This window comes from Aulostomus chinensis, chromosome 21 (assembly GCF_037954235.1).
Source record: "Aulostomus chinensis isolate RoL2024-O1b breed Wild chromosome 21, RoL_Achi_v1.0, whole genome shotgun sequence".
NCBI classification, from domain to species: Eukaryota; Metazoa; Chordata; class Actinopteri; order Syngnathiformes; family Aulostomidae; genus Aulostomus; species Aulostomus chinensis.
Window position 1 is genome coordinate 220,001 of NC_141340.1, and position 13,240 is coordinate 233,240.

Consider the following 13,240-nt stretch of genomic DNA (forward strand, 5'->3'; position numbering starts at 1 on the left):
GTCCTTCACGCCTTGGCCCATGCCACTTTTGCCAGAAAAGCTTCACATACACTCGACCTCCAGGCACCACTGGTCGGACCGGATCCTGGTCCTGGTTGGCCTCTCAGGCTTTTTCCAGCAAATATATAGTTCTAGAGAAAGTAGTTAGTTGTTTCGTATATGCTTCCCACTCATCTTGCACTGCTTGAGTGACGGTCCCTTACAAGGACCTCTCAGTTGTGGTGCAGGCACAGGTCTACCAGTAAGCATTTCATGTTGGTTGTGAGATTCGTACCTCTTTGCATTTGCATGTGATAGCTCATTAGCGCTATTGGCAAAGCGTCAACCCAGTTCAGTTTAGTAGAAGCACACATCTTCTTCAGCTTTCAAGGTTCCATTGATTCTTCCAACCATTCCTTGACTTTGTTGATGATCGACTGCTCCGAATCTCTGTTTGATCTTTAACATTGCAAAATACCTCTGGCGACTTTTCCACAACTGCTTTCCTAAACGCCTACCCCCCGGCACAGTGATCTGCACTGTGTACTTCAGGGATCAAAATGGTTAGCAGAATTACAGGAATCTTCAGACACTGGTAATCTGAAAAATGCAGAGCACAGATTGGTTACAGTGAAAAAACCTTGCCTCTGATGGCACATTTGTGAGCAGTGTATGAGGGTCTGGCACTTCCACAGGTAAGTCTTTACTACATCATTCACCATTCTTAAGTCACGCTTCAATACTGGCAAAATTACAGCTTCAATCAATACTCCAGGGCTAAGATTTTTTGGGCAGCCCTAGTAGCCATAATTGGGCCCTACCCAGGGGTTTACTGGGCCACCATCTCCTCCCCCCTGGGACCAGCTGCAGCCACTCTGAAAATCCCCACCAATTTGAGGGTGTTGGTGCTGATCAGCAAATGTCCAGGACAATTCCAGCATGCCCTTGGGCGACCACCACTGTGTCCACCTCTTCTGTTCATCCCTTGAGGCCGGTATGACCCCTGATAATAATAAGGGAGTGGTGTCTACCACTGAAAATGTAACAGATTGACAATCGGTGAGCCCGACATCTGTGGGCCCTTGGGACCACAACTCCTCAGGGAGGGTAGATGACATCTCTTTGACTGAGGGGTGGTCCATCTTTTCCCTACTGTGATTTCTAGATACGTGATTGTGTTGACAGGTATCACTGTCAAGGATGTGACCATATTTGGGTCATGACTATTAACATTTAGTCTGATGAACATTTGTAGTTTGAAGCAAACTCCACAATCCAGCTTGGCAATGTGATCAATGTTGTTGTCGACAGATTTATTAGCACTGAAAAGAAAATCAGTTTCAGAGAGACAAATCCAAGAAATCTGGACAAGAAATCATGAATAAAAATGAAATATTTATCAGATATTTTCACCGAAACTAACAGTAAAGAATTAAAACAGACCAGTGGATTTACCCTTCATGTTCAAGTTGTCCTGCTTCCGTTTGTTCTTGGAATCATTGATCTGTGTTGGCGGTGCGTAATTAATATTCGTGATTATATTATCCATGAAAATAATGTAAAATAAACATGTTCTTACCTAAGTTGTGTGTGTGTGTGTGCGTGTGTGTGTGTGTGTGTGCGTGCGTGTGCGTGTGCGTGTGCGTGTGTGTGCAGGACACCAAGCAGTTCGACATGTTCCAGGAGTGGACAGACGGTTATGTTCGTTACATCTACAGCGGTGAGCAGAAACGTGTTTCACTAACATGGTTAATGATGTCACATGATGGTGCAGTTATATTCTGTCCAGATGATGTCATCCCACATAGAGAATATCTACAGGTTGAAAGAGTTGGTTTGTTGATGTCATAAGTTTATCGTTCCCTCACTGGTTAAATGAATCATTTGTATGATCACAAGCATCAGTTAGAAACTGATCTGATGGATCAGATATTGGTTCAGACTGCTGCTCGCGTCCAGACCTGCACCTGGAATGAGATGGTCATATGCTGTCACTAATGCTGCGTCTACATCCGCCCCGCCTCCTCCTGCTCAGCAATAGTGTCTTGTCAGTGAAGCTGATCGCACCTACATGCTTTTAACTGAAGTCACCAAATTGATCAAAGAAAATTTATGTAAATCACCAAAATAGAACCTTGGATTTAAAAGCAGAGTTTCGACATGATCTGAACGCTAGCTGAAGATCAGAGCGCCGAGCCGTGAGGCTAACCGCAGGTTTGTTGCAGCTGAAGATAAGAACGCACAGAGGCATCTCTCCGGCTGGGCGATGAGGAACACCAATAACCACAACTGTCAGATTCTGAAGAAGTCATGTTTGGGTGTGGTGGTGTGTTCTCGGGGCTGCACACTGCCAGACGGGTCCAGACTGCAGCTCCGCCCCGCCATCTGTGACAAGGCCCGGCAGAAGCAGCAGAGTAAGAAAAAAGCAGAACCAGAATGTGAGGAGGTGTCTGTTTCTAAATGTTTACACGTCTGGACTGCTGTGTTTCAGAGAAGCTGTGTCCGAGCTGCAGCGGCACCCTGGAACTGCTGCCGTGTCGCGGTCACAGCGGTTACCCTGTCACCAACTTCTGGAGAGTTGACGGGAAAGCCATCTTCTTCCAGGTCACTACTTTTACCCACCACTGACTAACCAGACAACCACAAGCCCCCATCACAGGCTAACATGCTACATAGCACCAGGTGATGGTGGAGGGAGATGAGAAGTCAGTCAGTGGCAGCTCAGCTCTCCTTCCTGCTGCAGGAGCTCTGGATAATGGATTCATCCATCCATGTATCCATACCTCCATCCACCCATCCATCCATACCTCCATCCACCTATCCATCCCTTCATCCCTCCATCCCTCCATGTTCTCTCTCTTCTCCTGTTGAGGGTGGTGGGGGTGGAGCCTATCCCAGCAGCCTTCCCCCTGGACAGGTCACCAGTCCATGGCAGGGCCAACACATAGAGACAGACAACCATTGGCTCTCCCAGCCACGCCTACGGTCAATTTAGAGTCTGGATTAACCTGGTCCCTCTTGATGTCTTTGGACTGTGGAGGAAGCTGGAGTACCAGAGAGAACCCAGCAGGAACAGGGAGAACATGGAGACTCACCCAGAAAGACCCCGTGCTGCAGCCGGGGCTCCACCCACAACCTTCTTGATGGGGGCCACAGTGAGAACCACTGCTCCACCCACAACCTTCTTGCTGGGGGCCACAGGGAGGACCACTGCTCCACCGTGCTGGCCTGATAATGGATTCAAATTCCTCAAATTTAAAGATTGGTCCGGAATGAGACCTCCTCCTCATGTTACTGATTGGTCATCAAGTGCTGGCTCCGCCACTCCTGTATGACCATGCTCATTAACAGGAACTGCTGGCTTGATGCAGTAAATTGGTAACCAGTGTCCAGGGCTGCTGATCCCTGATGGAGGTTATCTGTCCCTGTCAAAGCCCACAAACTGAAGATACCCTGGATGTGAGGGTTGTGCCTCACCGGACCCAGGCTGTGGTTTAGACCTGATCAGAGATAATATTGTGTTGGTATCGTTCTTCCAGCTGCAGCTGGTCTTAACTGATAAATGTTCCAGTGGTGGGAGTCAGACTGGGATCAGCTGTCTGCAATGTCCCTACGTTCCTCTAACTGGTGAATATGGAGAATCAGTAACACTCAGGGGACCTGCTCAGGAAAGACCACGAAAGGGTTCTAGCTCCTCAGAGACCCTCCCCTGACTCACTTCACTGCTGGAAAATAATCAGTGGATGGATGACATTGTCTTTGAGATGTGAGAGGTCAGTGGGTGGAGCTTGTATGTTAGCTCCTAGCCTGCCACGGAGCAGGTCAGGTCTGTAGCATATGTTCCCATGGTGATGTGTTTTGTCACGGAGGTGGTGTGGAAGATTCAAACGCAGAAGCGAGGAAAAGGCAAGACTTGATGTGGTGGAGGTTTAATGAATCACAAATGAACTGAAAGCCAAACTGAGCAACAAAAGACAAAGACTCAGAGAGCCAAACAGCCCTGGAGGAATGGCGAGGGAAAATGGAGGCAAAACAGACAAGGTGATAGTGGCTGAAACAGAACCTAAAATACACTCAACAAGGGGAGAACCAGGGAGGAGCTGACACTAGGAACAGGACTGTGGCTGACCAGGTCTTTTAACTGACAAGACACAGGTGATTATAAAGCAAATGCAGGAAACTAACAAAGACAGGAAATGAGAAGCAAACAAATACACAGGAGGGAAGAGCTTTCAAAATAAAACAGGAACTGACCAGAGAGAAATAGAACACAAGGAACACAACTAAAAGTTCCCTTGGCCTGATGGAACCGTGACAGCCATCTTTGTTGCACGGAAAATCCCAAGTTGATCTTGCAGTTGTCTGGCAAGAAGTAATATGTAGTACAGGGCTTGGTCTGTCTTTCACACAAGTTTTGTTGTTTATATGTTCTTTATTTATTGATCGTTGTTTATTTTTGTGGTCCTGCAGGCTAAAGGAGTCCACGATCATCCTAGACCAGAGTCCAAATCTGAGACTGAAGCCAGAAGAAGTTCAGTAAAGAGACGAGTCAGCTCACCACCATTCACCCCCAAGAGGCGTCTCCTTGAAACTCAGGTCTGCTAGTACAGACAACAGTCACTGGCTGTTGTTGTTGTTGTTTATTGTTGTTCACTATTTATTTGTTGTTGATTCAGGCTTTAGGCCCCGCTTTGTCCTGTGTTGAGCCAGCAGACAGGATCTCCTTCATGGAGCCAGCCTTCCCACAGCATTACCCAGCATTCCAGAGTCCAGATCCCTACTACAACCACCACAATGCACTGGGAGAGGCTCCACCCACATTGCAGAAACCAGCCAATCCCAGGCTCTATATGGGCCGGCCCAGCTACGAGTTCCAGGGATACCTAACGTCACCTTCGTATCCTGTGACCGCTGACCTCTGTGACCCCAGGTCAACCTCAGACCCCCATCCAAAACCCAACTATGATCATGTAATCAGGTCTTTACCAGATCCAGAAGTAAACCAGTCCTGGCCATGTAATTAGATCTTAACCAGATCCAGAGAAAAAACAGATCCTGGTGAACATGGGGTGTTGCATCACATTCACAACTCGATCAAGAAAACTTGGTTCGGGATGACCATTGTGACAGATTATTCCGTCAGTTCAGTTGGCTGATAAATGAACTTCTGGTCTAAACCAGATCCTGTTTGTGTGCAGGGTCACTCCGGTCCTTGGCTCCTCGTCCTTGACAGCACCAGCTCCACTATCATCCTCCTCCACTTCCTCTTTTGAGCCCCAACCAAAGCCAGGTTGGAAGGATCTGCTGAAGAGCTCCGCCCCCTATGGTGATAACCACCATTACTACAGCACAGAGTATCCCTGCCGTTACCCTGGAAATGCACCTGGGTCACCTGCTGCATTACAGACCATCATCACCACAACAACCAAGGTGAGTTCTTCAACAGGATCATCAAACAACTACCAGAACACCTGTCTACCAGTCATTGGGAGACAAGGAGGAGCTGTACTTCCTGTGAAGGCTTCAGGAAACTCAGCTAGAGCTAGAATGGTGTAACAACAGTAAATGAAGGAAGTGTGGGTGTAGCAGTAACTGAAGGGGTGTGGTTGTAACACCAGTAACTGAAGGGGGTGCAGGTGTAGCAACAGTATTTGAAGTAGGTTTGGGTGTATCAAGAGTAACTGAAGGGGGTGTGGGTGAAGCAACAGTAATTGAAGGAGGTGTGGGAATAGCGATAGTAACTGAAGGAGGTGCATGCATAGAGAGGGGGAGGTATAACTGCCTCTGGTCCTCCTCAGGTCTCCTACCAGCCCTGTCCAAAGCCCTCTGCTAGCCTGCCCCCCTACCAGGCATGTCCCAAACCTCCAGCTGGACTCCCGTCCTACCAGCCCTGTGCACCGTCCAAGACCTCGGGTGTCTCTGGTTGCTCGTCCCTGCTGGACGATGCCTCCCCCTACTCCACCGAGGTGAAGGTCACTGAGGAGTCGGGCGGCGTCATTAAGTCTCTTTCCTTTCAGCCTGAAGCTCTGCAAACCAAAACAGAACGAGCCGAAGGGTATGACTATCGCTACACCTACCCGGCCAACACATACCGCTACGACGACTACTGACCTTTGCCGCTGTTTCCATGATGACGACTGCCACTGGCAAAACAGACCGACCCCTGAAGTGCCCACAGGGGCGTCACTTAGGAATGTGGACCCACATTTTTTCAGCCCCCCCCCCCCCAAGACAAACACGATGGTTCCAGTTAAACTGAAACCTCCCAAGCCTTCAAACTCAGGTCATTGTTCCATTTCTGTTTCTGGTTTTTTTTAACCACCTTCAGATTTGAAGAGACTTCCTTGAGTCATGTGACCTGAGAAAACGATAGCAGCATTAAGCGACATGGCGACTGCTGAGGAGACCACGTTGTTCCAGTTGGTGTTTCTGACGTGATGAGGTTGGTTGCGGCAGAGCATATGTTTAGTTCTAATAATCAGTAACCTGTTTGACCTCTTCATTACGTCCATTTTACTTCTGTTTTGATGTTGTTATCTCAGAGCCTCCTATGAACATTTCATGAACTGTCAGCCGTTTCCATTGTTGTGCTCAGAAACGTGCTGATCTTAGTTCCTCCACCGTCCCGGAGCGTGTCAGCGGCGTCTCCTTTCTCCACATATTCACCTTCACAAGCACCAGAAACCAGATCCAGCGTTACTCCAGAGGGGACTTCACTCATCTTTAGGGTTATCGTTCAAATGTTTGGAGCTCATTTGCCAACAATTGCATTGTTGCAGGAACAATGCCATTCATCTGTACTATGACAAAATGATCCTCTTTGTTTTTCAAATAGTTTAATCCTGTTTCACTAATTGGCCAATTTTTTTTAATCAAGGCCAAAAAAATCTTAACAGTAAATTTAAAAGCAAAGAGATGAAAAATTAGCAATGAAGTATTTATAAATATTCAGTTAATATTTATAAAGTTAAGTTTGATGATGCTGCATCAGATTTGCGAGAGTGAATGTGAAGCTAAAGTGGGACTGAAGTGTTAAAACCTCCAGGACCAGAGAGGTCACCCAAGGGACCACTTGAATCTCCATTTGACTCAGAACTGTTCCTAAAATTCTAGACATCACACGCTCAATGTCCCAGAGACATGCTGGAGACGCCTCTGTCATTGTCTTATTTATTGACTGAAGAGATGAAACATGTTTGTGTCTCAACTGACCGTCCAATTAAAGTAACAATCACAAGACTCATCTCTCATTGACTCACTTTGTCTTGCTGGATGTAGGATCATTCGCATCTTCTCGTGCTATGCTAGGTTAAAAATGCTAAATATCTGGAACCACGTCAGTCTCGGCGGCACAGTGGAGCAGTGGTCCTCCCTGTGGCCCCCCAGCAAGAAGGTTGTGGGTGGAGCCCCGGCTGGAGCACGGGGTCTTTCTGGGTGAGTCTCCATGTTCTCCCTGTTCCTGCTGGGTTCTCTCTGGTACTCCAGCTTCCTCCACAGTCCAAAGACATCAAGAGGGGACCAGGTTAATCCAGACTCTAAATTGACCGTAGGCGTGGCTGGGAGAGCCAATGGTTGTCTGTCTCTATGTGTTGGCCCTGCCATGGACTGGTGACCTGTCCAGGGGGAAGGCTGCTGGGATAGGCTCCACCCCCACCACCCTCAAACTCCCTGGTATCCACAGCAACAACACTTCAGAATTGATTAGTCTACAATTATTCTCTTATATGTTTTATATATCTTAAAAACAAAAAGTTTGATTCTTCATATTTATTATGATTTTTTATAAAACTTGCATTCCCAAGGTTTTCACAGCATCACATGACACTGTGTCCCGATGACTTCCTGATCACAATGTTTGTTCGACCTCTGAGGTTTAGCCACAGCCTCTGAGGCCCGGGACTCCAGAGGGCCTCAGCAGACCGTGCAGAGGATCAAAGACCTGCTGTTTGGATGAGTAACGAATGTTGTTTTGACAAGGACGCGTCTGGACAGGAGTTCTGGCGCTGTCCTCTGTCTGAACCGCCGCTGTTTTCTTTAGCCATGAGTCACCCATGAAGGTCCAGGTGAGTCTCTCGCTACTGATGAAGGGCCAGGTGAAGGTCCAGGTTAATTTCAAACTACGGGTTAAAGTCCAGGTGAGACTTGTACAACAGTTAAGGTCAAGTTTAATTTTTAGCTAAAGGTACAGGTGAAACTCTAGCAATAGGTGAGAGTTCAGGTGAAAGTCAAGATAATCTCTACAGTTGAGGGTCCATATGAGTCTCAAGAAAGAGGGGGAAGTCCGCAATAGATGAAGGTTCAGGTGAATTTCCAGGTACAGGTGAAGGTCCAGGTGAAAGCCACATAGGTCTCTAGATACAGGTGAAAGTCCAGTTAGGTCTCTATATACAGGTGACAGTCCAGGTAGGTCTCTAGGTACAGGTGACAGTCCTGGTAGGTTTCTAGATACAGGTGACAGTCCAGGTAGGTCTCTAGATACAGGTGAAAGTCCAGGTAGGTCTCGAGATACAGGTGAAAGTCCAGGTAGGTCTCTAGATACAGGTGAAAGTCCAGGTAGGTCTCGAGATACAGGTGAAAGTCCAGGTAGGTTTCTAGATACAGGTGAAAGTCCAGGTAGGTCTCTAGATACAGGTGAAAGTCCAGGTAGGTCTCTAGATACAGGTGAAAGTCCAGGTAGGTCTCGAGATACAGGTGAAAGTCCAGGTAGGTCTCGAGATACAGGTGAAAGTCCAGGTAGGTCTCGAGATACAGGTGAAAGTCCAGGTAGGTCTCGAGATACAGGTGAAAGTCCAGGTATGTCTCTAGATACAGGTGAAAGTCCAGGTAGGTCTCTAGATACAGGTGAATGTCCAGGTATGTCTCTAGATACAGGTGAAAGTCCAGGTAGGTCTCTAGATACAGGTGATAGTCCAGGTAGGTCTCAAGATAAAGGTGAAAGTCCAGGTAGGTCTCGAGATACAGGTGAAAGTCCAGGTAGGTCTTTAGATACAGGTGAAAGTCCAGGTATGTCTCTCGATACAGGTGAAAGTCCAGGTACGTCTCTAGATACAGGTGAAAGTCCAGGTAGGTCTCGAGATACAGGTGAAAGTCCAGGTAGGTCTCTAGATACAGGTGAAAGTCCAGGTATGTCTCTCGATACAGGTGAAAGTCCAGGTACGTCTCCAGATACAGGTGAAAGTCCAGGTAGGTCTCGAGATACAGGTGAAAGTCCAGGTAGGTCTCTAGATACAGGTGAAAGTCCAGGTATGTCTCTCGATACAGGTGAAAGTCCAGGTACGTCTCTAGATACAGGTGATAGTCCAGGTAGGTCTCTAGATACAGGTGAAAGTCCAGGTACGTCTCTAGATACAGGTGAAAGTCCAGGTAGGTCTCTAGATACAGGTGATAGTCCAGGTAGGTCTCAAGATACAGGTGAAAGTCCAGGTAGGTCTCAAGATACAGGTGAAAGTCCAGGTAGGTCTCTCGATACAGGTGAAAGTCCAGGTAGGTCTCTAGATACAGGTGAAAGTCCAGGTAGGTCTCTAGATACAGGTGATAGTCCAGGTGAGTCTCAGCACTGGTGCCGGTCCAGGTGTGTCTCTAACAAAAGGTGAAATAGGTCCAGGTGAGTCTCTGTCTACATGTTAAAGTCTGGGTGGTCCAGGTCAGTATTGGACAGAGGAAAAATCCTGATCTCTGATTGGCTGACCTTCAGCAGCCTGGCCCACACAGCTGCAAAAGTTTGGCAACATCTGTTAGCTGGCCGACCACTTCACCTGCCTCTCATCTGTGAAGCAGGTGAGTGTGATGGCAGATAATCCGCTGAAATTCTATCCTTTCACCAACAATCAGCTCATCCTGTCTTCTTATCTTCTTATCTTCTTCTCTGCTGATCTCCATCGCTGCATTTTCACACGCACATCATTTCATCCCTCCGTTGCTTCTTCTTCTTTAGCTAAATAAATCATCCGTTGTCTGACATGAGATACCTTTCTAAACAAGCTGGCATCTGCGGCTGGTTGCTCTGATGTGGCTGGGCGCTAATGGATGTTTTCAATGTGATGCTACATGCTTGTGATTTACAACAGAGACGATGCCTGAAAGACGGAGAGGCGGCGGTGGAGAGCAACGTCTGCTGTAGATGTGAACTAAATGAACTGGGAGAAAATAATAAAACATCACATCTACAGTCTGATGTGTCATTGAACTAGTTCTTCTCTGGTTTTGAAGGGTGGCGTTTACTCTCTGAGCAGAATGTAAACATCTTGTCAACAATGGCTGAATGGTCACCCAGCTGCTTCTGATGCTATGGTCACTCAAGGTCAGACAAACAACACACAACATTATCTGGTCCTAAAAGCAACAGAAGAGAGTCACATGACTCCAGTGCCACGACCGCTATGGAGACTTCTCAAAGACGAGTTGTGACAGAGCTGCACTTCCTGTCGAACACACATGCACGCCTATACATGAAATATTTTGCCCTCAGTCTTGAAACAGTTTGTACATGACTGTGATGAAAAGTTCATCCTCACACAGCACTGAAACCAGATTAAACTAAAGTCAACATGCATTTTTGTTTTGTTTCATTTCAACATTTTTTTTTAGCTACCCGTAAATTCTGGACTATAAGCCGCGACTTTTTTTCAACGCTTCATGCCCCGCGGCTTATACTCTGGTGCGTCTTATACGAGGATTTTACCTTCACTCTGGGGTGTGGCGGGCAGCGGCAGCGGGCAGTAATTCCCTATTGTTCCTGATGGCAGCTCCAAGTACCGTACTTAGGGAAATTCCTAGCCAAATGTGATGGTAATTTCTCTAAGTACTGTACTTGGAGCGTCCAGTCCATGCCGCGGTGCAGTGTAAAAAGAGCATCACACGATATTTTCAGTCATTTGTACTCACCCTCAAGATGGAGAGCAGAAGAAGGAATGCTTATGATGCAGCTTTCAAGTTAAAGGCAATCAATCTGGCGGTGGCAGATGGAAATAGAGCTGCAGCACGTAAGTTTGGCATAAACGAATCGATGGTGAGACGCTGGAGGCGGCAACATGACGAACTGACCCAATGCAAAAAGACGACAAAAGCTTTCAGAGGTCATAACAGCAGATGGCCCGAACTTGAAAATGCTCTGGAAGACTGGGTCAACACGCGAGAACGGGCGGCCGAGGTGTTTCCGCCGTGTACCGCGGCTTATTTACCGGTGCGGCTTATACGTGTACAAAGTTGATTTTTTCCCTAAAATAAGCATCTGCGGCTTACATAACGGTGCGCTCTATCGTCCGGAATTTACGGTATTTCACCTTTCTCCTGATGCAGTGAACATTTTGAGGTTCGCAGGGTTAAAAAAAACGCCCCTGCGTCTCATGAGGCTGAAGCCTAACCTCTGCTCAGTGTCATCAGTCTGGTGTTTAAGTTGATGTCAATGTCCAACTCAGCTCCATTGTCCTACATGAGATGTCCAGCTTGACGAGCGCTCGCGTGTTCCTTGTGATGAACCTTCAACCATCTGAAGAGGTTTGTGGTGCTGAAATTAGGAAGTTCTTTATCCAAACTACTAATTATTGAGAAGAAGATGATTATGGGAGTCAAACAATGTAGAAGGAATTCAGCTGATTCAAAGAACAATTACTTGAATTTTTGTTGAGAATAACAATGTCCCTGTGGTCAGAAAGACTTGAGGGACATGTAAAAGGAACTCAGAAGGATTTTTTTGTATATCCAGCAGTTAGAATAAGCAAATGAGGTTTTATCAAATTGATCCTAATATTCATCATCAAGACAGGAGGTGCTGAACAGGGTGGGGCCAACAGGTCGTTCTATCGTTCAATGTTTCTTCATAAAGAAACAACATGAAAAGGAAAACAAGATGTAAAATAAAGTTCAGTCACCCCAGTGCACCCTCTCAGTCTAATCCTCACGTCCTGTCTGGACAGGAAGTAGTTGGCATTAAAGAGCTTGTCGTCTTATCAGAGATGAGTCATAGAAGTCAGCAGCAGCTGCTGAACAAACATCTGCTGGTTCCCAGATGCCATCGGAGCGTCACGCTGATACCATCAGAGCGCCACTGTCATGTCTCTTTAAGACCATGAAGAAGAAAGTCTGATGCTCTGAGTCGTCCTGTTCAGATAAGACTAGTCACGACAAGACACACAAAACAAAAAACTCACCGTCATCATCATCATCATCATCGTCATCGTCACATTTCAGCCCTCTGATGGTCTAAAATCCCTCCAGCCAGTCTCCACCTGGAGCAGAGGTCCACCTATGGACCAGCAGAACCAGCTCTCTATGAACAACAAGAATCTGGTCACATGACTGAGAAACCTACTGTGTTACAACTGGTTCACTTTGAAACTGAACACAATCACATCATCGGCGAAGAGATGCAAATGTCCCCCCACTTGAACAGGAAACTACAAGTCCTGACGCAGAGTACTTTAGTACCCATCATCACTAAGGAGGCTACACTACAGAGTATCAATATTTTCTGTATAACTGAAACCATCCTGTTTGCTGATGTCAGGTAAACCGTGACCACGTGCCATAGGTTAGAGTGCACCAATCATCTAATAGGGCAGTCCTTAATCACCACCATCTTCTGTCCAATCAAACATGCTCCTGCAGTGTCATCACCCTCGGGACAATGGTAAACTTTAGCTTCTGTTTATTAGATCCAAAGTCGTCCTACCTGTTGCTGTTTAATCTCTCCATCAGCTGCTCCTCCTCTATCTGTCCTCATCCATCCTCTGCGTCTCGAGTGTTTATCACTTCATCTTGCTGTCACAACCAGCCTGAACATCACGTAGACACTAAGGCCATCATGGCCGCCCGCCAGCAGCAGCAGTTCCAGCAGCTCCTGCATGCTGGTAGCTTTGATGTCACTTCAAAACAAAACCAAGGCTCCAGAAAAATATCATCTGCAATATAAACTAGACAGAAGAACCATAGGAACTGAAGGAACCAGAGAACTTGTAGGAACCAGAGAAACCAGAGAAACCATAGAAAGCATAGGAAACCATTGAAACCACGGGAACCATAGGTACTGGAGAAACCAGAAGAACCCTGGAACCAGAGAAACCATAGACACTATAGGAACCACTGAAACTAGTACTACTTCCGTAGGAAACAGAGAAACCAGAAGAACCACAGGAACCATAAGAACTATAGGAACCATAGGAACCATAGAAACTGTAGGAACTGTAGGAACCATAGGAACCAGAGCACTGACGAAGGCTCCAGAAGTAACAAAAAGTATCTGTGTGTGTGTGTGTGTGTGTGT

General features: G+C 46.8%; 1 protein-coding gene across 1 annotated transcript in view; it reads left to right on the forward strand.

The window, feature by feature from the left end:
• gcm2 (GCM transcription factor 2) overlaps positions 1–10,561 on the forward strand; it is a 16,147-nt gene extending 5,586 nt beyond the window's left edge. The window contains exons 2-8 of the mRNA XM_086191007.1: positions 1,636–1,699; positions 2,205–2,393; positions 2,471–2,583; positions 4,450–4,575; positions 4,656–4,909; positions 5,178–5,409; positions 5,778–10,561. Of these exons, the coding sequence (XP_086047133.1) occupies positions 1,636–1,699; positions 2,205–2,393; positions 2,471–2,583; positions 4,450–4,575; positions 4,656–4,909; positions 5,178–5,409; positions 5,778–6,089 (1,290 nt within the window). The 3' untranslated portion in view covers positions 6,090–10,561. The remainder of the gene's footprint in view (positions 1–1,635; positions 1,700–2,204; positions 2,394–2,470; positions 2,584–4,449; positions 4,576–4,655; positions 4,910–5,177; positions 5,410–5,777) is intronic.
• Positions 10,562–13,240: the final 2,679 nt, after the last annotated feature.